The sequence below is a fragment of the Carassius gibelio genome, chromosome A2, assembly GCF_023724105.1.
Source record: "Carassius gibelio isolate Cgi1373 ecotype wild population from Czech Republic chromosome A2, carGib1.2-hapl.c, whole genome shotgun sequence".
Classification (NCBI taxonomy): domain Eukaryota; kingdom Metazoa; phylum Chordata; class Actinopteri; order Cypriniformes; family Cyprinidae; genus Carassius; species Carassius gibelio.
In genome coordinates, this window is record NC_068372.1 from 20,030,434 (window position 1) to 20,055,932 (window position 25,499).

Sequence of the window (25,499 nt, forward strand, 5' to 3'; positions counted from 1 at the left end):
ATGCATTTCTGTTAGTTCAACACCATCTGGATCCAGAAGAGAGACCAAAAATGAAATACAACACTATAGTTATTATACAGACAGAAAATTAACTGTCCTTTTGAGAACAAATGCAACATGACACTCTCAATAAAGTATTACTTTATTTTTACCTAAAGTTCCATGACTAAGCAATTTGCCTCTTTATGGCAGGATAGACTTCAGTAACGTGCTAATACTACAATACCCACAACAAACCATGACCTTCTGTTCACCCACTCAACCGATGGGCATCGCTGAGCCCTTGGCTCTCTTCCTGGACTGCTCAGTAATCCCAGCCTAAATTGAAACCACCTTTCATGATACTATCTCAAAACCCGTCAAATAATGTTTTTGGCCGGGGCAAAAAAGAAGGAAACAATAAACTGAAGAAACGACCTAACCTCGCACACCAGTCATCTAGACAAATCTCGAAGCTGTAGGTCCCTCAGAAACAAGATACTGGTGGAAAAACAGTGCTGTAATACACTTTTAATGCCGCTCAAAGCAACCACTATCCATTAAATTCACACTACGAACAACCAGATCGATATTGGACTTTATCAAGATAGCCAATCGAGAAGACTAACACCGGCCTGCCAAGCAAGAAAAGACACTCTCGATACGGCCTGCCAAAAAGCTCTTTTACTAGAAAACTTTTCCAGGACTTGAACACACTGCCATGTGCACATTTAGGTCAGGAGAGACCTGCACCAGCTATCAGCCACAAGAAACATGAACTCCTTAAGGAATTACTTCTCGCTGCCAAGCCAAAGCCAGCAGACTTGACTGGGACTGTGGAGAGGCAAGGGAAAGAGCTCAGGCCAACGGTTCATGGGGTTTATGAGTCAGAACTGCAGGCCAAGGGGTGATCCAACTTTATTCTGTCTGTTTTTATTACAATGACTGTGGAATAAAAAGATACAAATGATCGGGAGAAACGCAATGGAAACACTACATGAAGTCAACACCCCGATCGCTAAGCCACCGAACATCCACAGGCCTGGCATGCACCACTCCAGCGCTGGCACTGATTTCAATCTGTGGCTCTAAAATGAAAAGAACATGCAGGTCATTGTGTAAATTGTGATCTGTTTTGGTTCGTATCCATGGCGACGGGCCCCTGATACTCACGCAGAATGCTAGGTATGCCTTTGGATCTGAGGATTCCATGTTCTGTCCAAGTCTGATTAATAACACACAGACACACACATGTAAACACACTGACACAAAGACCATACAGAGAGAGCCAGGTGGAAGCTCTCGTGGGACTGGGGGTCTACGCTTAGAAAAATACTGGGTAACTAAAACCTCTCAAATCTGACAGATGTCGGAGTGCAGGACATATTCATTACCAGCCCATATTCAAGATTTTGTAAATTACTACTGGAGATGTCAGTTGATGTATATTTTTACAATTAAATGATGCATTTTTTGTCAAATTGAATTATTAAAAAAATCATTGCACATTGATGTTTTTTTATTTTCGAATTCAATGGTATGTCATCAAATATTTCTTTATCTGATTAAATTTTTTATTAAAGTATATGAAAGAAACTTCTATCAAGTAAATTTTTGTAAATCCCACCATGCATCATTCAAGAGACGTTTTCATGTTTTTGCCAAACACTGGCTGCATTAATTTGACCAAGCATACAGTAACATTGTGAAATATTATTAACATTTAAAACAAATGCTTTATTAATATACTTTGAAATAAGTTATTTAATCTAAAACTAAAATGGTCTTCTATATATTTTATGCATTAGTGGTGACAGTCTGAGGTGAGGTGTTCAGTTAACCCGGAAGGCTGGTAAAGAAGACTATGTCCATGCTTGAGAGTGCGTCTGGTGACCTCAACGCAAGGTCACGAGGCGCGGCATGCTGTCTCTCCCTCAGCTGCTGCATGCACATCCCGCTGAGCTCGGCCCGGGACAGTTCTCAAATGACAGACACACAGCACAATCACACAGCAGCAGAGCCAGAGCCAACAGGAGCAGCACTATTATTCTGCTGACTAACACTAAGCAGCCGCTGTTCAGTAATCACAGACTGCTACTTCTGACTGATAATGACATAACCACCAGCTAAACGCTCAGTGTAGTCTAAGATGTTGACATTTATTTTACATTTTGAATCAATGTCTGTAAAACTGCTTTGACTACCTCTTTATGTGTTTTGCAAGCTGCAACAATGCTATAGGTCCTTTCACACCAAGGACAACCATAATGACAACCGTAATGAAGTTGTTGATTTTTTAATAATGGTTCTAACTCTATAAGAATAGTCCACACCACAACAATAATGACAAAGATGATTGATATCGTTGATATATATGATTTTTTTCCAGCTGATGAATGATAAAAACACTGAGAGCCAATCAGAATGCACCTGACTTTTAAAACAGCAGATGACATAACTGCAGCATGTGCTTATAATAAACATAACATTATTGTGCATTGGTGTGGACGCTAGTGTAGTTTTCTTTCTTGGAGTAAACAAGCGTCAAGTGGCAGTCCAAACGGAAATGAGCAACTGAATCTATTCATTGTCCACAGAACAGACAAATCAGAATGATATAACTTAACAAATTTAATGCCGTGTTATAAAAAGGAAGCTACACTTTATCACCACTCAAGTCGGTGCCGATGCTGTAATCGTGCTTTATATCGATTTGTAAAAGGTAATTAGTATAGCCATTCTTCAAGGCTAAATTCGAATTAAATTGAAAGACCACCTAGAGGATAATTACATAGTTTTTTTTTGATAAAAGCATCTGCTATATAAATAAATGTAAATTCACATCAAAAGAAGCAGATTTAACAGCTCAGCCTTCTCCTGAAAACATAATGCTGTGAAAAATGGAAATCTGTTCTGCACCGAAACATCAAACTGTACAATCCCATAGATCTCATGCACCAGGAATTTCAAGGCAACCAAATGTGGTGCAAAGCCTCTGATTACCCATCTGGCCACAAATCAATGGTTGCAGATCAGGTCTGCCATAAAATAGGTCACTAGAGTGATTTATTGTTGTTCCCATGACTACTCTATGCAGGCACTATAATGCATGAACTAATTATACACAGAAAATAAACATGTGTAAAGAAAAAAAGGAAAACAAAACAAAACAAGTGCTTAACCTTAGATGCCCACAATAATAATAATTTTAAAAAAAAAATTTAAAATCATAATCACATTTGTATGGTGATCTGTTAGCGTGTGGCTTTACAGGCAAATATTCTCATTGCTTTCAGAGCCATCAATAAAAAGCAATCATTTTTCCTAATACTGTTGTAATCTCTGCTCAGAGTTAAAACTACACAAAATGGTACCCAAAATGACAAAAGAATAAAAAAATAGAAAATAAATAAATAAAACTAAAAAGTCGAGATTTATCAAAAAGAAAACTATTTGTACTCCTTGTTTTATTTGCTTGGAGCGAACAATGCAAACAGTGGAGCATATTATGAGCAAATGGTGAGATGGGTGGACATCTTTTATTCATTTTAATTTGGTTCTAGAGACAGGAATGAGTGACTAAGCAGTGGGTGTACACGAGCGTCAGTGTGATGTTAAGGTATTCCACTGACGCATTTAATCAACACAGTAAGACGACTGAAGACAAGTTTGACCCAAAACATTCAAATGATTATTCTGTTCTCATCCTACACGCAAAAGACCATAAAATATCCAACTTTCTGTCCTGTTTTGTCTACGGTTCCCTTACTTTAAGCTCCACCTCTGGAATCAATGAGTGAATTCGGTCAATAGTTGAATGGGTTTTGCTGCAGTGCAGAATATGACTGCACATCTCTTATTCGAATGAAGCACTAACTGCACTATCAGTCACTGGGGACTTCTCCCTTAAGCACTTAGGGACATTTTTTTTATATATTTTTTTGCCAAAAGGATTATCAGTGTGGCATTAACTGACAATCTCTTCACTAGATTGTTCTGTATAAAATAAAACAAGCAAATTAACAGAAGCGAGTTTCGCTGCAAGCTCCCACGACAAAGCTGTGACTGATCATTTCTGAAATGTTGCTTGGAAAAAATGCAAATTGCAAAGAGAAACTGAGGGGGAAAAAACTGTCTATGAGTATGCTTGCCAGCAACTTGTCGATTAGGCAGTCTATACATCTACCTTGCCATCTGGTCCTCATGATGAGAATGTACTGTATGAGCACAGTGCCATGGAAACCATTATCAAGATGGAGAGGCTTTGAATGGAACGCAGTATGAGGGCAAAGGTGACGTGGACAGAATGGAGTGAAGGATGGGGAAAATCTATAAGATCACACATTTAATGTGTGGAGATACAGTACAGTCGAATTAATGGTTGAAGAGTTGAGGTGTGTTATTGGATATCCTGAGAACAAAAACATACTGTTTAAGCACTCCTGTAGTTCAAACTAAAGAACATAGTGCTAGCAAAGCTAAGGTCATGGGATTGATTCCCAGGAAAGCCATGATCTGATAAAACGTATACCTCAAATGCAATGTAAGTCACTTAAGATAAAAAAAATTACTACTGCCAAATGCATGAATAGGCTATAAATGTAAAACAAAACATAAACGTATTACTGTGAGAGAAGCTGAATTTCACATATTTACATGTATTGCTCTCAAGGCTACAAGGCATATTCAAATGAATACAGTATGTGCTTCTGTAAGAAAATACCAGGCATTTGAATAAGCGAACAATAGACTGTTGAATGTCTGATGAACTAAGACATAAAATACATTTGAAACAGTTTGCCGTAGACAGCTGGTCTGTTCCAAAAAACTAGTGTCGTTTAGAGAGGCAGGATTTAAGGCATCAAATGCATGCTTTTCGTGGAGAAGGTAATCTCAGAATTCACTGTAGTGAGTTCAGTAAAAAAAAAAACATAAACAGAAGATGGAAGATGAGGCAAGAGAAACATTTTTGAAAGATTTACCCTTTATTTTAAGACACTTTATTTTAAGGTGTTTGGTGCAGAGTAATTATACAATTAGTTTTACTTAATAACATCTACTTACTGCAGAGTTTGGTTTTAATGTTAGTTTCTTGTAATTATGCATAATTTACTGTTATTACTATAGCAAATACATGTAACAGAGTCATTAAAATCAAGTGTTGCCTAAGCATATTTCATTCAACACTGAAAAGTATTGCGAATATTAGTCAATTTGATTAAAAATATATATTTATAGATTATTATTAAGTTGACCTCTGCTGAAGTCAGTTGAAAGTCGAGTCTTCTATGTGGAGTGCTATCATTGTGAGTCGATGCTCTAAATTGATTATCTATGAGATTTCATGACGGTTAGGAAGCTGCCATAAAGGGCATTCACACAGAACATGTTTTGCATTTAAAAACGTGAGACAAAGGGCAGTGGAATAAAGAAAACTAAGTCTAGAGCAAAGTTTTTAAGTTTTAAAGAACTATTTTAGAATGGCGCGACATGCGCATCAAGGTTAAATAGAAAAACACTGGTAGAGGAGCACAGTGGAATGCAAATAAAAACATTTTATGTGTATGTCCCCTCAGAAGGCGGCTGTTTTTGAAGACAGGAAGCAACTAGGCAGCACAGAAGGTTTTGGAACAGAAATAAAGATGACTCACAAAAGAGTTTCACTTTGTGCAGCTAAAAGTGCTGACTCCAGTAAAACTGTTAAACACCTGGCAGCTCAAACACAGGTGAAACTACACGCCTCAATGCCTATTAGCTATGCGTCCATGCACGATTTATAAACTGACTGATGGCTCAATCAAAATGAAAATTCTTCATGGAAACACCTCAATCGATGTTGTTTTGATTGAAAGGGGTGGTGTAGACCTGACAATTAAGCATGTCAACACCTGAATCTGGGTAATTTCTCAATCTGATCTAAAAATGCCATACATGTGCAGTGCTGCAATGTTTACTTTGGCTTTACGTATAGTGTAATGCACATGTAAACCAATATGTGAATCAGATTGCAATGTTTAGGGTTCATAAACAGAACATTCAGAATCTGAAATTAGATTGTATTCATTCCCATTAATGCATGAAAACACACCTAGTGTGTAGTGCAGGCTAAATAGAACAATTAAAAATACTTCGTTCATCTGAACTCTAGCCTTATGGTTAGTGCATGTGCTCTGACACATAGCGTGATGCCGCTCATTTGGAGCAATGCACATTCATGTCATCTGTCGTCTCATCTGTCATTCCTCCATCCCATCCCCCTTCCTCTCCCTAACATTCCTGTGTCTTCTAACTCTCCATAAAATGAGAAAGGAAATCCTTTGGATGCTTTTAAAGACCAAAAGAACATGTAGGGCTGCCAAAACGAGACACCACGGAGGAGTCCCTCCAGATCACCAGAAACATCATTCGATTTCTAAACCCAGCCTGAGCTTTCTGTTCGTTTCCTTAACATCCTCGCTTTAAAAAATACTGTCAGCCTGCCCATGTGCATTATTCAGAGCGCTGTTCATTCACCTCCCATTCATTCCACCTCACAATGGCTCCTATCACTGACCTAGACATTGCTAATTCATGGTGGTGACACATTCATGTCTCCCAGAGTCATTGGGGAATTACCAAGTCTTTCTTGGCCATTAAAACAGAGTGTCAATAAAGAGTGGGCTCTGTGGCAGAGCAAGAGGAAGCCCCTTCATCTGCCAGCAGAGCTCTTTTGTCTTGGGGAGTCAGGTGTTCACTGGCCCATGTGTAAGTAGGTTAATCCCTTCTCTCTATTTCACTCTTTCTGCTCCTGGAACCACTACTCAGGAGAATAACCTCTCCTTGTTACATGAACTATTCTTAGAACATCACAAACCTCAGATCCACAGAGGATGAGAGATGCTGGCATGACTTGTGGGATTTCTCTTTGGGAAGCATATCTGACTGTTCCCGAGTCTTTCGTTTTACGTCTCCAAAACATCAAAGCGTGCAAATAATCTAAGTGAATGCATTTTCACATATGGATAGAACTCAAAGAGGGAGCTTGATGCATAAATTATTTACCAGCTCACATGATGAAATAAACAAGCTGATGCTTTGGTATATTATCCCAAATGACCCCAATATAGGCTGCAGGAGATCATGTGATTTAAAAGGAATTCATTAAACACAAAAACATACACAGTACACACATTTAAAGCCATTTTCAAGTAAAAGTTACGCAGATTCCTAAATCCCGTTCAACTGTATTTTACCACTCTGCTGGTCCGTGCTCATCTGTGAACATAATAACATACAGACATCTAGGTCATGTGGACCATTAGCCCATCTGTCTTCGCTTATGTTCCATGATTTGTTGCTTTTTACTAATTAACTGAGGTTGATCTAATCACAGTTGCACTTGTATGAATTGGTTTACAATCTCTACATATCCCCCCAAATATTTGTCAGATATATAAAGGAATTTATCATTGATTAAAAAAATTAAAAAATCATAATTAATGCATATTTGTCAACTGTATATGATACAGCTGGTCATGTCAACATGGCAGCGGATAGAAGTACGATACAACAGCTTTATTATATTTCTGATCTATTATTAATCAAAGGTGCTGAATTAAAAAAAAAACTGAAGACCTTTAAAACTGAAAGCTATTTCATTACACAAATGGACCAAATTCCCATGAAGTCATATTAGGATCCCAACATTCACTGCACAACGACGACCTCGATGACATCACGGAGTTCTTCAAGAGAATAGCGCCAACACTCTTCACGAATTACGTTTTCTCTTGTGACGAAACCTCATACTCTATAAAACAATGTAACGTTAAGTCCAACTGAATTTATCGCGGGAATCTAATTCTAGATAAAAAAAAATAATTAATTTTTAGAAGTGCATTACAACAGAGCTCTTTATTAAAATAAACTAGCATTCGTTATTTCAATTAAATGCGCATAAAAAAATATAACGTTAAATACAATAGCCTTAAAACAGTTCAGCCCGAGTAAAAAGCAGAAACGGCCACATAACAATATTCCTGAATAATGCAAACTACGTTAAAGGTATAACTGCTAACAATGGATAATTTCATACACTGTTTGTCAGCGCCGCATTCTGTGAACTGTAAATTCATATCTAACATACCGAGAAACAAGCAACCCAACGGGGACAAGAAAGAGAGAGAGAGTCAGGGAGAATTTAGAGGTTGTAGGACAGAAATGAGCGCTAATTATGTTCAAAGTGGATCCTTTATTGGACTGGGACCGTTATTTGTGTCTTGCTCAATAGTGCGAGTTGAAGCTCCCTCATATACCAGTGACAGAGCGGCCTTACCTCTTCCAGAACATTGACCGTGTTCCGACAGCTCTGCAAGCGGGTGGTGAAGCTGGATGTCGTGGGGGAATTGTAATCCTCCGTCGTCTCCGAGAGAAACTCGGACACGGAGATCTGATCCGGCATCCTTGAAAGCACAGTCGCCCGATAAAAATGGAGGGGAGAAAAATCACAATAGCACCATGAATTAGACAGGGGTGGTCAAGAACGGAGCGATGCCTCTGTTTGGGTAAGGTTGAATAGTAAAGCGATGCGTAAAAGGATAAGAAACGTAGCCAAATGTGTGGCAATGCCTTTTTCTTCGCTGACTATGCAGTTCCCGTCCCTAGAGAGGGTCGTTGTGTGTAATTTCCACGTCTTTCCTCTTCCCTTGTCTTCATTATCCACTTGCATCTACATATAACGGTTCAGACTCTCCTTGTTCTTCCAATGTAAAGGTGCTGGTTTAAAATGCCCTCATTCCACAATCTAGCTTTAAATAGTCTGCTATTTTGAGTATTTCCTTCAATTATTGTTGTTCCGGTTTCGGAAGCGGTTTCATTCTGTTTTTCCTTTCTCTTTCCTCCGTTTCCCCCCCGTCCTGACGGTCTGAGCTCCCTGACACCAGCGCGTGCACGCACGCTCATCTCCTCCCACCGCTGATGACTGGATAAACAAGAGGAGAAACTGCGCATGCGTCAGAACGCAATCAGTCGATAAATAAAACTAATAACTAAATATGTATAGGGCAAATAATAATAAATACAGAATAAAAATAAAGTCAAAAACTAATAAATATAAAAAATTATTGGTAAAATGCATGAATTTAGTAAAATGATATAATAAATTAAATTAAAATAAATTCAGGACTAGCAAAAAAAAAAAGTTCCAATGTGTCATGTATTTATTTAAATATAAAGTTCATCCATACTTTAAAATGTAATGCAGCCTATAAAGAAGACTGTTTGCCCTAAATTTGCCTTATTTGATTGCTTCTTAAACATTTATTGCTTCAGTGCATGAAACCATACATTCTTCATGCACTGAAGCAATAAATGTTTAAGAAGCAATCAAATAAGGGCAGAAACATGTGTATTATGCTGCTGTAACACAGCATAAGCACGTAACTAGTGCCATACAGAATGGTATAGTTATTGTCTCAAATTTACCAACTTTGCTTTGTGGGAACTTCAGTTTGTCAAAGTAATATTATTTCACATTATTTGGACATCTCACAACTGCAACAAGAGGGGGCATCCATAAAGGCCATTGCCTGGGGCCTCACATGATCACAGTCTGTCTATGGGGGCATGCAACATTTTAAAGGGGTCATATGACGTTGCTAAGAGGGACATTATTTTGTGCATTTGGTATAATGCAATGTGTTTATGTGGTTAAAGTTTAAAAAAAACACATTATTTTCAACAAACTGTACATTATTGTTTCTCCTCTACGCCCATCTTTCTGAAACGTGTCATTTTTTTTACCAAGCTCATCCTTCTGAAAAGCAAGCTGTACGCTGATTTGCCAGCTAAGTGCACTGTGATTGGCTGAATGTCTCAAGCGTGAGTTTTGTAAATACAGCTTAACCACTGATTTCTAGATGTGTTCTCTTTTGGAAGGCCAAACAAAGTAGCTTCACTTTCACAACAAAACAAACAGCATCTCCACAACATGGCCGTGGTTGCAACAGAAGGGAATAAAAGTTACGTCTTCTTTCTTCGCGTGAACATTTGGGTGGCGTTATGCAAATCTTCCCATATTGTGACATAAACATGTAGGTGTGGTTAACTTAACTTTTATAAAGAATATATCTTTGGATTTGAGACTTTAGCCTTTGTAACTTTTCATATCTTCTCTATGCACCAACAGCTTGTAACAGTCCAAAGAGAAAGGAAAAATCACATTATATGGCCCCTTTAAGAGGTCTGGCAGTTCTTTGATTAAACTTAAACATATATTGAGTACTCTGTGTAAATTTAGTAGTGTTAGCCTAGACTGATATGCAAATCTGGAGACTCCCCGGAAGCAGATATGATGTGCAGATGGAATATTTAGTGGTATAACGCACAAAAAAGCAGTGCATTTTCAACTCACCGACTCCATAAAGAATCCCTGGAGGAAAAACTTGATAAACGCGAGGATGAGGACCTCATGGCTGTGTAGTCACCTCAAGAAAACAACCTTGCGCTAAGACAATGAAAAAATGCTATTATTAAAGAGTGGATCTAATCACTGGATCCCTTTTGGAAAATACAGCTTCAGCTAGTAGCTGGTTTCTAGCTTTTCTAAACTGGTAGACCAGTTTACTACCACAGAGGAAAAAAACACAGCATCTTAAACTGATTAACCTGTTAGTTGGTCAGTCAGATAATGGTAATCTTAAACAAGCTAAAAACCAGATGGGCTACCATCAAAAACACATCTTCCAGATGAAGTCAATAGTTAAGTAATCCATAGAAAAAGAGCGCCTTTAAGTTTCTATTTGCTGTTAAAATCACATTATCTAAATCAAAATGTGCCACTCCTTTTAACTTACCGAGATAGCCGTGGTTTCACTCCGTATAAATGGCTTCAGAAGTAATTGCAATGTAAATTGTTCGCAGAGCTCCGTGTTTCCAAGTGGCACCATATTCACTGCATTGTGCTCAATCCAGCGCGCGGACATTACGAGCTGAAATCACATGCCTCTACAGTTACAATAAACTGGAATGCGCGCATTGATCTGCCCCATCTGGAGCTGCTGGACAGGAAGCGAAAATCAAGCATGTGGGCCGGAGGGGGCCGGAGGAGGGAATCCTGCACGGGACCGCAACTAATGGCAGAAACGCTTAACTTTTAAAGAGGAATCTGAAACCGCTGGCGAAATGAACGCATACAGTATTCAATTCAGCCTCACTGACAGAAATAACAATCTCGTTATTTGAGAAAAACATCATGCTGATCAACAACACATCGTCACTGAAAGTAATGCGCATCGACGTATATTAAGGTCATCAGAACCACAAAATAGGTTTTACAAACTAAAAACAGATTTAATATATATATATACACTATAACTATTACAATTAATTAGTAAATTTGTTAGCTTTTTTGGTAATGTTTTTAAATTAAGAAAAAGCTCAGATCAGCATCCTTCATCCTCATTGAGATATATAAAATGTTTCTTTAAAACATTATAGAATTCTTTCTATAAATATTCATAGAAACAGTTTAACTATACATATACATAATAATAGAAACAATAAATCCTGGATTTGTAAAGGTTGAAAATCATTGCCCTAAAGAACTACTGAAGGCATCTGTCATGCTTTTTATAACAAATGATTTAATAATTTGGCACATTGGTATACTCTCAAATCCAAATACTAAAAGTCACTTTGCAAATCAATATATGAATATCACTTTTCTCATGTATTAGAAAATACACAATTGAGTACAAGAGGGAAAAAAGTGCATTTATTATTGAGGATCTGGAACAGAATGATCCAAACAAGACTTGAGCAGCTCATTTAGCCCTCAGAGCCCCATCAACTAGTGAGGCAAACAATTATAAACAGGAGAACAGGAGAATTAATCTCCTCCATTTCAAAGTCTTTATCCCTAACATCCACCTCTGAGCAACCCTGATACTCTCGAAACTCATAAAAGCTCAACCAGCTTAAATGAACAAATTATTTTGAAGTTAAAATAAAAGGAACAAAACAAAGCAACAACAGATTTTAATAACACACCTATATAAAGGCAATAAAAACTGAGGCGATTACCACACATGTAACACAGCTCCTTTAAAAGAGAAAAAAGAAAAAACTTGTCCGATTGACTTCAAGTCACATAACACATGGACACACTGATGGGGAGAGCGGTTGGGCCCCATCATGTTTTTTTTGCCCAGTAAAGATAGGGAGGCAGATTACTGCATGCTGTGAGCTCACGGCTGCTTGACCACCTCCCCATTTCCCGGGAGGGGTGTGCTAGGGGGTGTGTCCGGCACAGCCCCCTCTAAGAGTGGGTGGGACAGGTTAGTCTGAATCAGAGTCAATACTATCTTCTGATGATGAGCTGCTGGAACCGTCTGATTGGTCATCATCATTGTCGTCGTCATCATCATCTTCATTCTAAGTCAACATTAAAAAATAATGAATACCTGCACTAATAACAAACATTTTTTATTTAACCAAAGCAAAATGAACCTCATCATCTTCATCATCATCCTCACTATCTGTGCTGCCAGATGACTCATCATCTTCATCCTCCGAATCTGAAGTGTCAGTTTTGTCATCATCTTCATCCGAGTCCGAAGTGTCCTGCTGGAAACCAAGAGTCACACATCTCTCAAACTCTCTTAATAAGTGTGTACTGTATCACTGAATTTGCATGTGTACACACACACCAACCATCAGCTCAAATTAATTTGTGAAATTCAAAATGATGTAACACCCTTAAGCAACTTCATATAGAGTCCACAGCCTGTGTGGGTGAGTTGCCCAGAGACAGCGGGCGTTACCTTGGCCCGGTACGCCATGGAACGCTTGCCCCCCCCGGGACCCACTGTCACGGCTCTGGCACCTACCGCCTTCCCCTTGGTGACTCGGACTTTCGCCCCAGGACCTTGTGCTTTTGTAGTGCTTCGCCGTTTCTGTGAGGGCAAAGAGAGGGCGGGATGGGGGTGCAAGGACAGAGCAGCACAGGAAAAAAAAAGAAGAAAGAAAAAAAAGTTCAAGCTTAAGCAATGATTAGTAGCCCTACAATACAGCCCTAAGAACATTATCCATTCGAGTCAAGTTAGTTTGAGCCAAGAGATGTGATTCTAAATGGGGAGAAAGGAAATAATAAAGCCATTTGTGATGGCATGGATAGAAACAGCCTTTCCAAGCAAAGTCTATAAACTAAATGAACCAGGGTGCATCATCTTGCCATGCAGTGCAGGGGATATTGATATAGTGAAGATTAAATCACAATCTCAGCTATATGAATGACTGTGTGAGAAGTAATGTTAATATACAGAGCATTGAGTGCAAGTTACAGCCTCAGAAATGAACAATTGCTTACCGTAGTTGAGAACTCTTTATATACCGCACACTCCTGAGGGGAGAGGGACTAGGAGAACAAGAAAAAACAGAGCAAAATAAATGACTACAAATCTCCAAACTCATATTGCTCACACTTACATTTTTTAATAAGTTTATTGTGACACAAAAGTGTCTAGAAGCTAAATCTTTTTAAAACATGCCAATTTCATAAAAGTGGACTTTCTTTATTCATGTTGGTTGCATACGGTATTGCAAACTTATGATTATTATTTTTATTAGAAAAGTTTTAATTTATTCCAAAAATGTAATGTGGTGTACCCTAAATAAATCTTAATCATTATGCAAAAAAATAAAGAAAGAAATATAGTTTAAGGTAAAACTTAAAAAAAAGTAATAAAAGTATAAAACTGTACTACATGACATTTTATATAACTTGCTTTTTTTCCACCAAAGAAAATTAAGTATTAAAGTTTTTGTTAAAAGTAAAAATAATAATGAATGCTTAAAAAAAATATATTAAAAAATGCAACAATTATTGAGCTTTTCTTTCGAATACTTCCATTACGATATCAGGGCAGTTTCATTATGACATTTTCTATTTATAATATACTTCTATTTAGAAATGAAAAACATGCTCATGATAGAAGAGTTGTATTTAAGTGATTGTATATATAAATTTGATTTGTAATCTATTTTCGAATAACTTAAAAAATGAAAAAAGAACCATATAATAAGCACCCAATAATAAACAAAGTATATTTGATTTGCAGAACTGGAAGATTCAACAAGCTTCCTACCTTTACCCAAGCGTCAAGCTCAGCTTTGTACTCTAGTTGCTGCTCCTCAACCTGTTTTTTATATTTGTCCTTCTGGCTCTGACTAAGCTTGTGCCACCGCTTGCCGATCTCCACCATGCGCTCCTTCAGGCTGAAGTGATTCAGCTCACCGTTAGTTAGCAGTTCCTGAGAGAACATTTGATACCCGCTCCTGAGATTGGACAGAAGACGACAAAGTAGTACTGAAACAGTGAAATAGATAAAATAGCATTTCATTTTACAGTTTTTTTCAATCGCTAACAAGCGCTTAACCATACTTCAGATACTTTTTCTAAACTCTTAACACAGACTCACACCTACAAAACACAATTGGCCAAATGGATAATTTCCTTCTCAAAAACACATTTTGTTAAATATATACTAAATCTTCATTTCAAAATAGAACACATCTTTCTCTGCCCACACCAACTTTACCAAAACACTGGAAATCTGATTCAAAATTAAATTATTCTGTCAAAGAATAACACTTGTTTTCATCTCACAAGGTACATGCAGTCAATCAAAGTACACCAGGTTTCAAAATACTGGCTATTGTTGACATTACTAAAACTGCATAGACTTTTCCGTCTCAGTTTTACAGGTATTTGCATGCAAAACATGCAATTCACTGTTTTACACTAAATTTCTTGGTTAGGAACTGCATGTCCAAATGTACAGTAATGTTCACATTCAAGCATTCCAGTAAAAAGCTATTTTTTTCCTTTACTGCTTACTGCAGGAGGTACAGTAGAAACACGGTATGATAGAACAGAAAAGGTTTGACAGTATTGCTAACAGTGAACAAAATATCCATAAAACACATAAGAGCATTCTGAACAAAAAAAACAACAACAGCAAAAAGGCCAGAATAAAAAAGGGGGGGGGAATAAAAACAATCACTCACTGCTCCTCTCACTGCTCCTGCTCCTCTCACTGCTCCTCTCACTGCTCCTCTCACTGCTCCTGCATCTCTCACTGCACCTCACTGCTCCTGCTCCTCTCACTGCTCCTCTCACTGCTCCTGCTCCTCTCACTGCACCTCACTGCTCCTGCTCCTCTCACTGCTCCTGCATCTCTCACTGATCCTCTCACTGCTCATGCTCCTCTCACTGCACCTCACTGCTCCTGCTCCTCTCACTGCTCCTGCTCCTCTCACTGCTCCTCTCACTGCTCCTCTCACTGCTCCTGCTCCTCTCACTGCACCTCACTGCTCCTGCTCCTCTCACTGCTCCTGCATCTCTCACTGATCCTCTCACTGCTCATGCTCCTCTCACTGCACCTCACTGCTCCTGCTCCTCTCACTGCTCCTGCTCCTCTCACTGCTCCTCTCACTGCTCCTCTCACTGCTCCTGCATCTCTCACTGCACCTCACTGCTCCTGCTCCTCTCACTGCTCCTCTCACTGCTCCTGCATCTCTCACTGCTCCTGCTCCTCTCACTGCACCTCACTGCTCCTGCTCCTCTCACTGCTCCTGCATCTCTCACTGCTCCTCTCACTGCTCATGCTCCTCTCACTGCTCCTCTCACTGCTCCTCTCACTGCACCTCTCAGTGCTCCTGCTCCTCTCACTGCTCCTGCTCCTCTCACTGCACCTCTCACTGCTCCTCTCACTGCTCCTCTCACTGCTCCTGCTCCTCTCACTGCACCTCTCACTGCTCCTCTCACTGCTCATGCTCCTCTCACTGCTCCTCTCACTGCACCTCTCAGTGCTCCTGCTCCTCTCACTGCTCCTGCTCCTCTCACTGCTCCTCTCACTGCTCCTGCATCTCTCACTGATCCTCTCACTGCTCCTGCTCCTCTCACTGCTCCTCTCACTGCTCCTGCATCTCTCACTGATCCTCTCACTGCTCCTGCACCTCTCACTGCATCTCTCACTGCTCCTGCATCTCTCACTGCTCCTCTCACTGCTCCTGCTCCTCTCACTGCACCTCACTGCTCCTGCTCCTCTCACTGCTCCTCTCACTGCTCCTGCATCTCTCACTGCTCCTCTCACTGCTCATGCTCCTCTCACTGCTCCTCTCACTGCTCCTCTCACTGCTCATGCTCCTCTCACTGCTCCTCTCACTGCATCTCTCACTGCTCCTGCTCCTCTCACTGCTCCTGCTCCTCTCACTGCTCCTCTCACTGCTCCTCTCACTGCTCCTGCTCCTCTCACTGCACCTCACTGCTCCTGCTCCTCTCACTGCTCCTCTCACTGCTCCTGCATCTCTCACTGCTCCTCTCACTGCACCTCACTGCTCCTGCTCCTCTCACTGCTCCTCTCACTGCTCCTGCATCTCTCACTGCTCCTCTCACTGCTCATGCTCCTCTCACTGCTCCTCTCACTGCTCATGCTCCTCTCACTGCTCCTCTCACTGCATCTCTCACTGCTCCTGCTCCTCTCACTGCTCCTGCTCCTCTCACTGGGCCTGCTCTTCTCCCTGGGCCCCTTGCTCTTACTCTTCCTCGTCCATACATTACAGTGTTTGTCTTTTTCTGTTTCTGTTTCCAAAAATATAATTCTTCAAAGTCCTCCTTTTATTGTATAAGTGTCAATGTAATAGAAAAAATAACCCCTGCCATTGAGTCTAAGCCAGATTGGAATCAGTTGTGGTTGGCCCAATTTACAAAACATAAATCAGCTAAGATATATTGTTTTTGAACTGATATCATTGCAGAAGCAGAGGTTTTTATACTGTATCTAAGGTTTGGAACATTGTTTTTGCTATTGTGGGATGTTGTGTGATAACATTTGTAAATACTACAAAAACGATCCATAATTTTGTTGGGAGGTATAGCTTGTCTGTTCAGAGAATGTAAGCATTGTGGAAATGTGTTCAATGACTCCATATTGTGTGAAAACGACATGAAATGTGTGAATGGTATGGCCACAATAGACAGATGCTGTGCTAATTGTGTTTAGAGTTTTGAAAATGTGACAACTGCTTGGACAAATGCTTGTTAGCGACTGAAAAAAACTGTAACACGGATGGTAGCCTATGTCTCTCAGAAAGCGACAAGTTACAAATATTACACTCACACTGGGGGCTTCTTCGGCTCGCCATCAAATTTTGGTTTTCTTTGTCCCTGTCCTGACAGAACGGTCCTCATCTCTAACAGCTCTCTCTGCAGGAAGAAAAACAAGAAACATGAGCAGAGAGACCTTTTCTATTCACTCTGAACGCAAAGACAAGACATGAGACAAGCTGAAAAACTAATGAAAACATAAACAAAAATGACATATGCTTATAATGCAAACAAAAATATAAACAAGGGCTAAAGCACATCATTATGTCAGATTCATGAGAATATGCAAGAATAAGTGACAGAACACTGAAATGAAGACATTTAAAAATCACTGCAAACATCAAACGTAAGTACAAAGTCAATCTTAGGATATATGCACATTTAGACACAACTGCATCCATTGCAGACTGCTCTGCCTCTACTCTGGGAAGGAGGAAAGTTAGGGGTGACCAACATTTTGACTTTTCTTCAGCACAGGTGAGAAGACAGTGGTCAAAACGTCTGGTCACTGACCACGGTCCGGTACTGAACCTCGTATCGCTTCTGGTCCTCTGCAGCCTTCTTGATCCAAGGAATCTTCTCCTTTTTTTCCATGGCCTTCCAAGCGGCATCCATTGCATTCTGCGCTTTCTTCCGGTCGTTCTGTGAAGAGCAACAGTTTAAGGTTATAGTTTCTAGACAATGTTGTTGTTCTGCATGATGTTACAAACAAATCTTTCTTTGGCGTTGTGTGATTCTGCAGGGGTCTCTTTGGATGTCTTTTGCATGTTGCTCTTACTCTGTATTTAGCCAGATAGTCTCCTATCACACTCTGCTGCCACATCTCCTCTGGAGTCTTCGGCGTTTCAGGAAGCCGTGTTTTCTTCTTACTGTCTCGCTTCTCTTTTGAAAGTCCATGTACCCACTGATCCAGCTCAGGGTCACGACACCGTTCCTACGGCACAACAAGAAGAAACTACTTCTCATCCTGATTTAGAAAACATATCACCAGGCATGCAAGCACATCTTGCACATGTCCACCTTCACAGATGGGGGTTTGGCCCTTAGGGGGCTGCCTGCACCCACGATGCTCATCCTGGTACCTCCCAGCTTCTCCTCTGTCAACACACGCTCCCTCTCCTCTTCTGGGAGACTCTGCAAGAGAGATTGAGACAAAGTGTCGAAATAAACAAAGCTTCCCTTTAAAAGCAGGATCAGGACTTCAACACTAACTGTTGTAATAGAATTCATTTGTATTGCTTTGTACTTACCTCAATAAACCTCTGAAGGTCAATCTCAAACTGTTTCTTTTTCTGATGAGGGATAAACATTGTCATATTTAGTTCTTAATGTGACAACTGTGTTATTGAGAAATGTTAATAATACTATTTAGTATTATTATTATTAATATTAACCGTGCCTGCTTTAACAATTAACTGAAGTGTTTACATTCCCTCTTTTTGATTACAAATTCATCTGACAGATTTGCAGATAGTAAACAATTTCTGTATTTAGTATTTTTTTTGTTTAATTTTGAGTAAATGTGTATTGTTTTTCTTTACAATCTTTACAAAAATCACATGACACTGAAGACAGGAGTAATGACTGCTGAAAATTCAGCTTTGACATCACAGTTATGAATTACATTCGAATATCTAACTGTATTGAAATAATATTAAATACTATTTTTATTTTTACTGTATTTTTGCTCAAATAAATGCAGAGACTTATGGAGACTTTCAAGATCTTTCGACCAGTAATATATATACACACATGTATTATATAAGCTATCGACCACAGAGCAACCTAGAAATCAGGGTCAGCCATTACTGTTCAACCACAGAATCTTTTCCACATTACAATTTTTTGATTTCAGCTTTTAATACTTTCTTTTTTTGGTTTAAAACAAATCAAGAGTGGACTGGTCTGTCAGACCTGTTCACATCGTTTTTGGAACAAATCCTTCTCTTTCTGGGTCATCATCTTCCACTGCTTACTGCACAGCACCATCCGCTCCGTACTTGGCACGTCCTTCATGTTTACCATTAATTCAGCACAGTACAGAGAATAGCCATTTCTGCAGAACATAGTAATACACAGATGAAATTACATACATACATATATACATATATACATATATATATATATATATATATATATATATATATATATATATATATATACACACACACACACTGCATATATAATGAATTGAACATATCACAAATACTGCATATTTGTGTGTTTGTGTGTATATTATATAGGGTTATATATATATACACACACACACACACACACAGACAAAAACCACTGGTGGATTTCAAAACAGTCACCAAAATTGTATTTCAGCCGTATTATATAACAGCAGCATATCTTGGTATAATGAGCAAGAATTTGGCAAGATAAGACTTCATAAGCCATTTGATGAGAGAACCAAATGCTTCTTAGTGGTTTGAAACATACGGTGGTGGTTTGGTTGGCCGACCATCAAACTTGTCCTTGAGCTGCCGTTCAGCCTTGGTCAGGACAGATTTGACGTGTTCATCAGAGCTTGCATCTGGATGAGTTTCAAGATACGCTCTCATGGTGTCCTGTATGAGGAAGCAATATGTCCTTATACCTCTTGCTAAGCTGACAAAGACCTCTTCGCTTCAGCTTCAGTGAGAACACAAAGCCGTACCTCATAGTGTTTCTGCAGCTCTAGAGCTTTGCTGATCCATTTCAACCTCTTTTTGTCTGATAATTGGGACCACTGTTTACGTAATGCTTCCTTCAGCTCCTTCTGGCTTACCTACAAGCATCGGACATGGAAAAGTGAGAGCAGATCCGACAACCAACAGTTAAATCTGAAATGCACTAAAAAAAAATAATAATAATAATCATTGAATTTTATGCAAGTAGGTGACAAGCTGGACTTTGTTACACAGCTCTAACTCTTTATACTCAAGTTGCTACTAAAGACTATATGCCCACTCTTTTCTTTCCTTTCCAAACTCTTTTACCTCGGGGTGAATTTTCATGTAGGTCTTCTTCTCATGGTTGTACCATAGCTGCTGAGGGGTCTTGGGCTTCTCTGGGAGGTCTGACTTCTTTCTCTCCTCTATTAAATCTGGGTGGTCCTCCCTAAGAACAATAGAAGCTTCTCACTTAATCACCACTAAAAGATAAAAAACTGCCATACATGCATTAGGTATTTTTGTGCAAAGGAACATGGACACTAACTTGAATCGTGCCATGTTCTTCTCAAAAGCCTCTTTCTCTCTCTGGAACTCTTGAATGTACTTTAGCTGACAAAAGTAATAGTGCAAATTTAAAAGAAAAACAGATGACCTTCAACATTAATATTTGCAAGCACTTCACTGTAAGAGCAACATGATTCAAATCTATAAAAAGAATGAAATTCTACAAGTACCAGCACTTTACATATATGAGGACATATATACATATCTTTAATGAACATCAAGAATTTAGGTAAAAATGTATAAGAGAAAGTATATATCTTATGTTACCATTTCTGTCACAATATTTACCATTGGTAATCATCATTTTGCCATTTAGTTTGTCCTGTGGTGAGACAAATGAATACTGAAGTACAAATATTTTCAATTAATGTGAGATCATAAGTATCATTTATATACTATTACAGCATTTGTTCATATTTTAATAATATTTTATTTCAATTTTAGTTTAGGTTTTAATCAATTTGTTATGTACTTTTATCATTTTGCTACAATTTGATATTTCTGTAGCTTTGTTTATTTTTTTGTTTCAGGTTTAGTCATTTTAGTATTTCAATTTTTTTTAGTTGTGAATGCACCAGTTCTCATTTAAGATATTCGTCTAAAACTTTTTCACCTTTTTCTTTTCAGGAAGCTCTTTGTATTTTTTGGACAGAATCTTGGTGAGATCCAAGTTGCTCATCTCGGGGTGGATTTTTGCATACTTGGCTCGCTTCTCCATAAAGAAGCGAAAGTAGGGAGTGAGCGGTTTCTTCGGGAAGTCTGGATGTGTCTAAAACAGAGGTAAATCATACATGATATGAAAACAGCCTTTTAGTTGACATAACACATCAGACTAAAGCATGGCATATTACGAAAAAAAAGAAAAATAAATATTGAGACTTCCTTATATCTCACCTTCAATTTTTTCCCCTTGTAGGGGTTCTTCACATATTCAATAGCATCAACAATGAGTTCTGTCATTGTTCTGTATTTACGCACCTAGGGTGGGAAAATCATTACACAACTCCAATGAATGAAAATAATTGTAACGTTCTGTTTATTATTAAGCTGGCAAAGCTCACAGTAAAATAATCTTTACATGGACAATCCAAAGAAAGTGTCTTTAACATAAACACTTATTACTGTTTTTTTGGAACACAGGCACATTTTATGCTTTAGCTCGCTGGAATTTGGCTCACCTCTGTGGAAACTTTCTGCCATTTCTGCTTGCACATGTCTCCAGTGAAACCCCCAAACCCCACCTTCTCCCAGTCAAAATGAGACTCTGTGGTTTTATACTTCATTGTGTCTCCATCAGGTAGCTGACTGCGTATCCTCTCCAGCAGTGTCAGACAGTCCTCTTTGCTCCATGGATCAGCGTCTAACAGAAACAGTGCACACCAACGCATTGAGCACGTTGAATGGCCAAAACCAGAGGTTGTTTATTGTAGTGTGTCTGTATGAATATGTCCATCGTGGACAGAATGCGAGCGTACCTGACTCACTTTTGAGCCGTCCTGTCTGGGTGCCAGACACACTGGTGCTGCCATTCATGATGACAGAATTCACCAAGTTTCACCTTGACACTTCACTGGCCAAGTGGCTACACAGAGAAAACAAGACAATTCAAAGTGAGGCTGTAAAAATGGGTTACTGACTGAATATGGCAAACCGTTTCAACATTTATCCATAGTAACAATTGCTATTTGACTTGTCATGTGTAGTAAATAGTCAGGACTCAGGACAGTTTAATTAAAAATGGTACTCAAGACACTGAGTATATTCATCGTATATTCATATTCAAAATCTGTCAGTAGGTTAGTTGTGTAAAGGTAGTGTTTATATGTAGCATTTGTATAGTTTGTATTTTTTAGTTTATGTATAGGTTAACAATTATATATAGTATAAAGTCAAAATAGTATAAATAAAAGGAATTTATTTGTCATAAGTACAAGGAATAAGTACAAGAACGTAATTAGAAGCACTACTAACTGTGCTAGTATTTATACTTATAACTTCTATCTAGTAAAAAATAAACACTAATATATATATACATACACACACACACACACACACACACTCCTGGTAACAAGCTATGGAGTTTTGAGGACATTATTGCCACACTGGTAATCTGGATGTCCTGTAAAGAGCACATTCAGCGCTTTTCAGAGATACCAAATGTTTCAATGTTTCACCATGATCTCCTTGGTTTTTAATTTTAATTTAGTTATCAAATTCAACACCCTTATGGAAATATGATAATATTTTGTAATGATCATTTAAATCCGACAAATTTTCCAATTGTTTGTCATAAATTAAAATCTCAGGAAAACGTTATTCCATTTCAAAATATGGCTTTCTGTTATGAAACAGGACACTGATTTCATACATGGCCACTGTAGAGGACACCAGGACTAAAAGCATGTTTATTATGCATTTTGGGAGACACAACAAATGAACAGGGAAAGAAATGATATTTCAGTATTCCTATGAAATATAAGATACTGTTATGAAAATCTTGCCGATTATACTATTCCCATGAATACACTTCTTTTTTCATTACATGTTGCCCCCAAAACAAATTAATATGCAAATTATATATAGTGCATAGGGACATCCCACTTATGGGCCATCTTACATACGTTGCATAAAGCAAAATGGTACATCAACTTTCAAATAATTCTCTACTATCTGTCATAACATGGTTGAGAATAATTTTTATACAAAGTTTGCTATAAAAAATTAAAATAGACTAGGGGATTTAATATATATATATATATGTGTGTGTGTGTGTGTGTGTGTGTGTGTGTTTGCCTTTTTACATCTATTCATGTCATTTTATTGATTTTAAAAGGCCTGGTGTCCTCTACACCTACAGACCTAGAATAACAAATGGAAATGGATAAAATATCATTTTTCAAAAACAAAAAAAAAAACAAACAAAAAAAAAATTCCCCATTTTCTTATGCTCTAAACAATGTAATGACAAAGAAAATATTAAATTCAACTTTGTTTTTCTTCTGATATAAACAAGTTCTAGTAAATTTTTAAATCAATTATTTACCACTATATTGCTTAATGGAAATTTCAAAATACAGAAAATATAAAAAGTAACAAAATTAGCATAAAAAAACAGATGATGGTTAGTTTTAAGGAATAAATAAATAAATATTTATTGCCATAATTATGGCAATAATCAAAATGTGTTCATCTCTTTTAAACCTGTAAATGCAGTAAAAAGGTAAACAGCCTGTTACTTTATTATCATTTATATACTATTATAAAATGGTTAGTTCCAGTCCTTTATTCTGATTGGTCAACATCAGTTTTATTTTCGACATAAACATCCTTAATAAACAAGTTCCTCAATTTAGCGAACGGTGGTAGGACAGGTTGTGGATGGCATCACTGCCACCCAGAGGAACATGTGCAGCTCATGCTCCGCCTCTGGACCTCCTCGACACGGACTCGTCATCACGCCGTGGACACACCAGACAGAGCTCACCAGCGGCGGAGAACGATGAGAAACCACGACAATGTCCTCACCGCACATTTCCTAGGGCTATCCGCGATCAAACCGCGAATTTCATCTAGGTTCGCCTACAGAGATCGGCCCAGGAAAGCATCCAGGAAACGATCGACAACTATCCGGGCTTCCTGTCCGATTCATGCCACGATTTGAGGATGCGAGAGAAACGCTCGGACATGGTGTCGGGGGTCATCTTGGCAAGGAACAACAGGAAAGACTTTCCTTTGGGATTATGTAACCACGAGCAGCGAGATGTGAGGACAAACATGAGCCTTGCTAAAGTGCATCAGTGCCCCCGGACGCGATCGGTTTCTCCTCCTGTTCTCCACGAGCGCTTACTATTCACTCATAGGCGAGTACTTCATTATATGTTTAGATTACACAATTTTTTTTTTATCCATGTGGCACTACAACACGTATGGTTTGCTTCAACACTTATTTAAGGATTTAATTGGTTTTGAATAACTGATTTTTAAACTGATAATTTCTTCTCATGTAACTTGTGAATATTTTACATTTAAGAAATACGAACATATTTTAATGCCGGGATTCGGTATTATGTTGTGAAGTGTCACTGATGCGTCCGGCACGTGCCCGAGTACTTCTCGAGCTGTGGCGTCGCTGCTCTTGCCCTCACTAGGCACCGGTTTCCCGGTTAAATAGTGTCATCCTCTCCCGCGCACAAGGTCAATTGAGTTAAAAGAGCTAAAAACACGAAAAATATATATATATAATGCAATATTCGAGTCTTTCTGTTAAAAATAAACCATTATTGGCCGTTTAATATTCTAATTATCTTCTGACAGAAAGTATGGCATCAAGCACTGCATACATTGTGCTTTATTAAAACTAGTGCCAGTAACAAGTGTTCTCATATTTAATAACTCGTGTGAAGCCCACTCTTTACTAATTAAATAAATTAGTGTTAAACAGGTTTCCTGTAGCGCACCGACCGTTAGTCTGTTTCCAACCCCGGTAATGTCATCTTTATTCCGGCAGGAGTCCCCACGCAGCTTCCGCTGGCACCGATGCCTCAGCTAAAGAGCAAGCTACTGGCGAAAGTACGAGGAATATCGCTTACGCCGATTAAATCTAAATTATATTTTAATATGTATCAAATACTTCCTTGCTACAGTTCAAGTCTAGATGCATGCACATTTTTATTTTTTGCACGGATTTTGACAATATTATAAAACGCATTATTTCACTAAAAACTCTATTTACTCATGAATATAAATAGTTAAATGTTTAAATTGTTGTCATATATTCAGTCTTAGTTTAATAATACCATGTTTTGGTGAATCAGAATCATAAACACAGGAATGAGCGGCCGCTTGTGCTTTCCCTCGCCCCAGAGCCCTCACTGCAGAGCCGCCATGAATGTTACAAAGACTCGGGGACGAGCAAATTTAAAAGCGCTCTAAACGGGCTCAAAAATCATCAAATCACTTACCTTTTTCAATATTCCGTCGCGGATGCGCTTATTAACTAGCGACGTGTTCGTGTTAATTGGTTTTATTGTATTTAAGTATCTATTTTTTAGCCGTAAACCCCGGGGAGTCAAGTCGAAACGAATCCGACAAAAGGAGCGTCTGGGTCGGTATGAAACTCCGCCCAGCGCCGCAGGGGGAGGAACTCCGGGGGA

The 25,499-nt window shown here is 38.7% G+C and overlaps 2 protein-coding genes and 1 long non-coding RNA gene across 14 annotated transcripts in view; all 3 read right to left on the reverse strand.

The window, feature by feature from the left end:
• Positions 1-11,028, reverse strand: part of LOC128030442 (arf-GAP with SH3 domain, ANK repeat and PH domain-containing protein 1) — a 38,568-nt gene extending 27,540 nt beyond the window's left edge. Inside the window, exons 1-3 of one of the 4 annotated variants that reach the window (XM_052618067.1) lie at positions 10,812-11,028; positions 10,370-10,462; positions 8,294-8,420 (exon numbers count right to left, since the gene is read on the reverse strand). In XM_052618067.1, the coding sequence (XP_052474027.1) occupies positions 8,294-8,420; positions 10,370-10,428 (186 nt within the window). In that variant the 5' untranslated portion in view covers positions 10,429-10,462; positions 10,812-11,028. Of the gene's footprint in view, positions 1-8,293; positions 8,915-10,369; positions 10,463-10,811 lie in introns of those variants that run through there. The other 3 variants (XM_052618077.1, XM_052618083.1, XM_052618094.1) reach the window with 3 other exon arrangements.
• A 681-nt stretch (positions 11,029-11,709) lies between these two features.
• On the reverse strand, positions 11,710-25,473 carry LOC128030468 (nucleolar transcription factor 1-A). Of its 7 annotated transcripts, none has more exons than XM_052618144.1 (20): positions 25,308-25,472; positions 21,831-21,928; positions 21,525-21,706; positions 21,241-21,324; positions 20,960-21,115; positions 20,327-20,391; positions 20,107-20,227; positions 19,785-19,895; positions 19,568-19,695; positions 19,040-19,181; positions 18,376-18,417; positions 18,146-18,259; positions 17,904-18,059; positions 17,639-17,767; positions 17,139-17,224; positions 14,103-14,292; positions 13,325-13,372; positions 12,780-12,911; positions 12,466-12,582; positions 11,710-12,390 (listed from the first exon to the last, which is right to left on the reverse strand). In XM_052618144.1, exons 2-20 carry the CDS (start codon positions 21,877-21,879, stop codon positions 12,295-12,297), a joined length of 2,148 nt encoding a protein of 715 aa, XP_052474104.1. In that variant the 5' UTR covers positions 21,880-21,928; positions 25,308-25,472; the 3' UTR covers positions 11,710-12,294. The 7 variants fall into 7 exon arrangements, 6 of the variants coding, with proteins under 6 accessions (XP_052474104.1, XP_052474130.1, XP_052474122.1 ...); XM_052618170.1 differs by having other exon boundaries at positions 12,466-12,579; positions 12,846-12,911; positions 21,822-21,928; XM_052618162.1 differs by having other exon boundaries at positions 12,846-12,911; positions 21,822-21,928.
• LOC128030499 (uncharacterized) lies at positions 14,352-17,086 on the reverse strand. Of its 3 annotated transcripts, XR_008187916.1 has the most exons (4): positions 16,280-17,086; positions 16,048-16,107; positions 15,766-15,819; positions 14,352-15,047 (listed from the first exon to the last, which is right to left on the reverse strand). It is a non-coding gene; the product is annotated as an uncharacterized LOC128030499 (long non-coding RNA). The 3 variants fall into 3 exon arrangements; XR_008187915.1 differs by lacking the exon at positions 16,280-17,086 and having other exon boundaries at positions 16,048-16,149; XR_008187917.1 differs by lacking the exons at positions 15,766-15,819; positions 16,048-16,107 and having other exon boundaries at positions 14,352-15,031.
• Positions 25,474-25,499: the final 26 nt, after the last annotated feature.

Bases quoted from the DNA above. Each gene is read 5' to 3' on its own strand.
- LOC128030468 (XM_052618132.1), bottom strand. From the start codon at position 21,879: ATGAATGGCAGCACCAGTGTGTCTGGCACCCAGACAGGACGGCTCAAA. The intron at 21,707-21,821 runs GTACGCTCGCAT...TGTTTCTGTTAG, and splicing joins ACGGCTCAAAAGTGAGTCAG to ACGCTGATCCATGGAGCAAA. The intron at 18,060-18,145 runs GTGGACATGTGC...GTTGTGCCGTAG, and splicing joins CCAAACCCCCATCTGTGAAG to GAACGGTGTCGTGACCCTGA.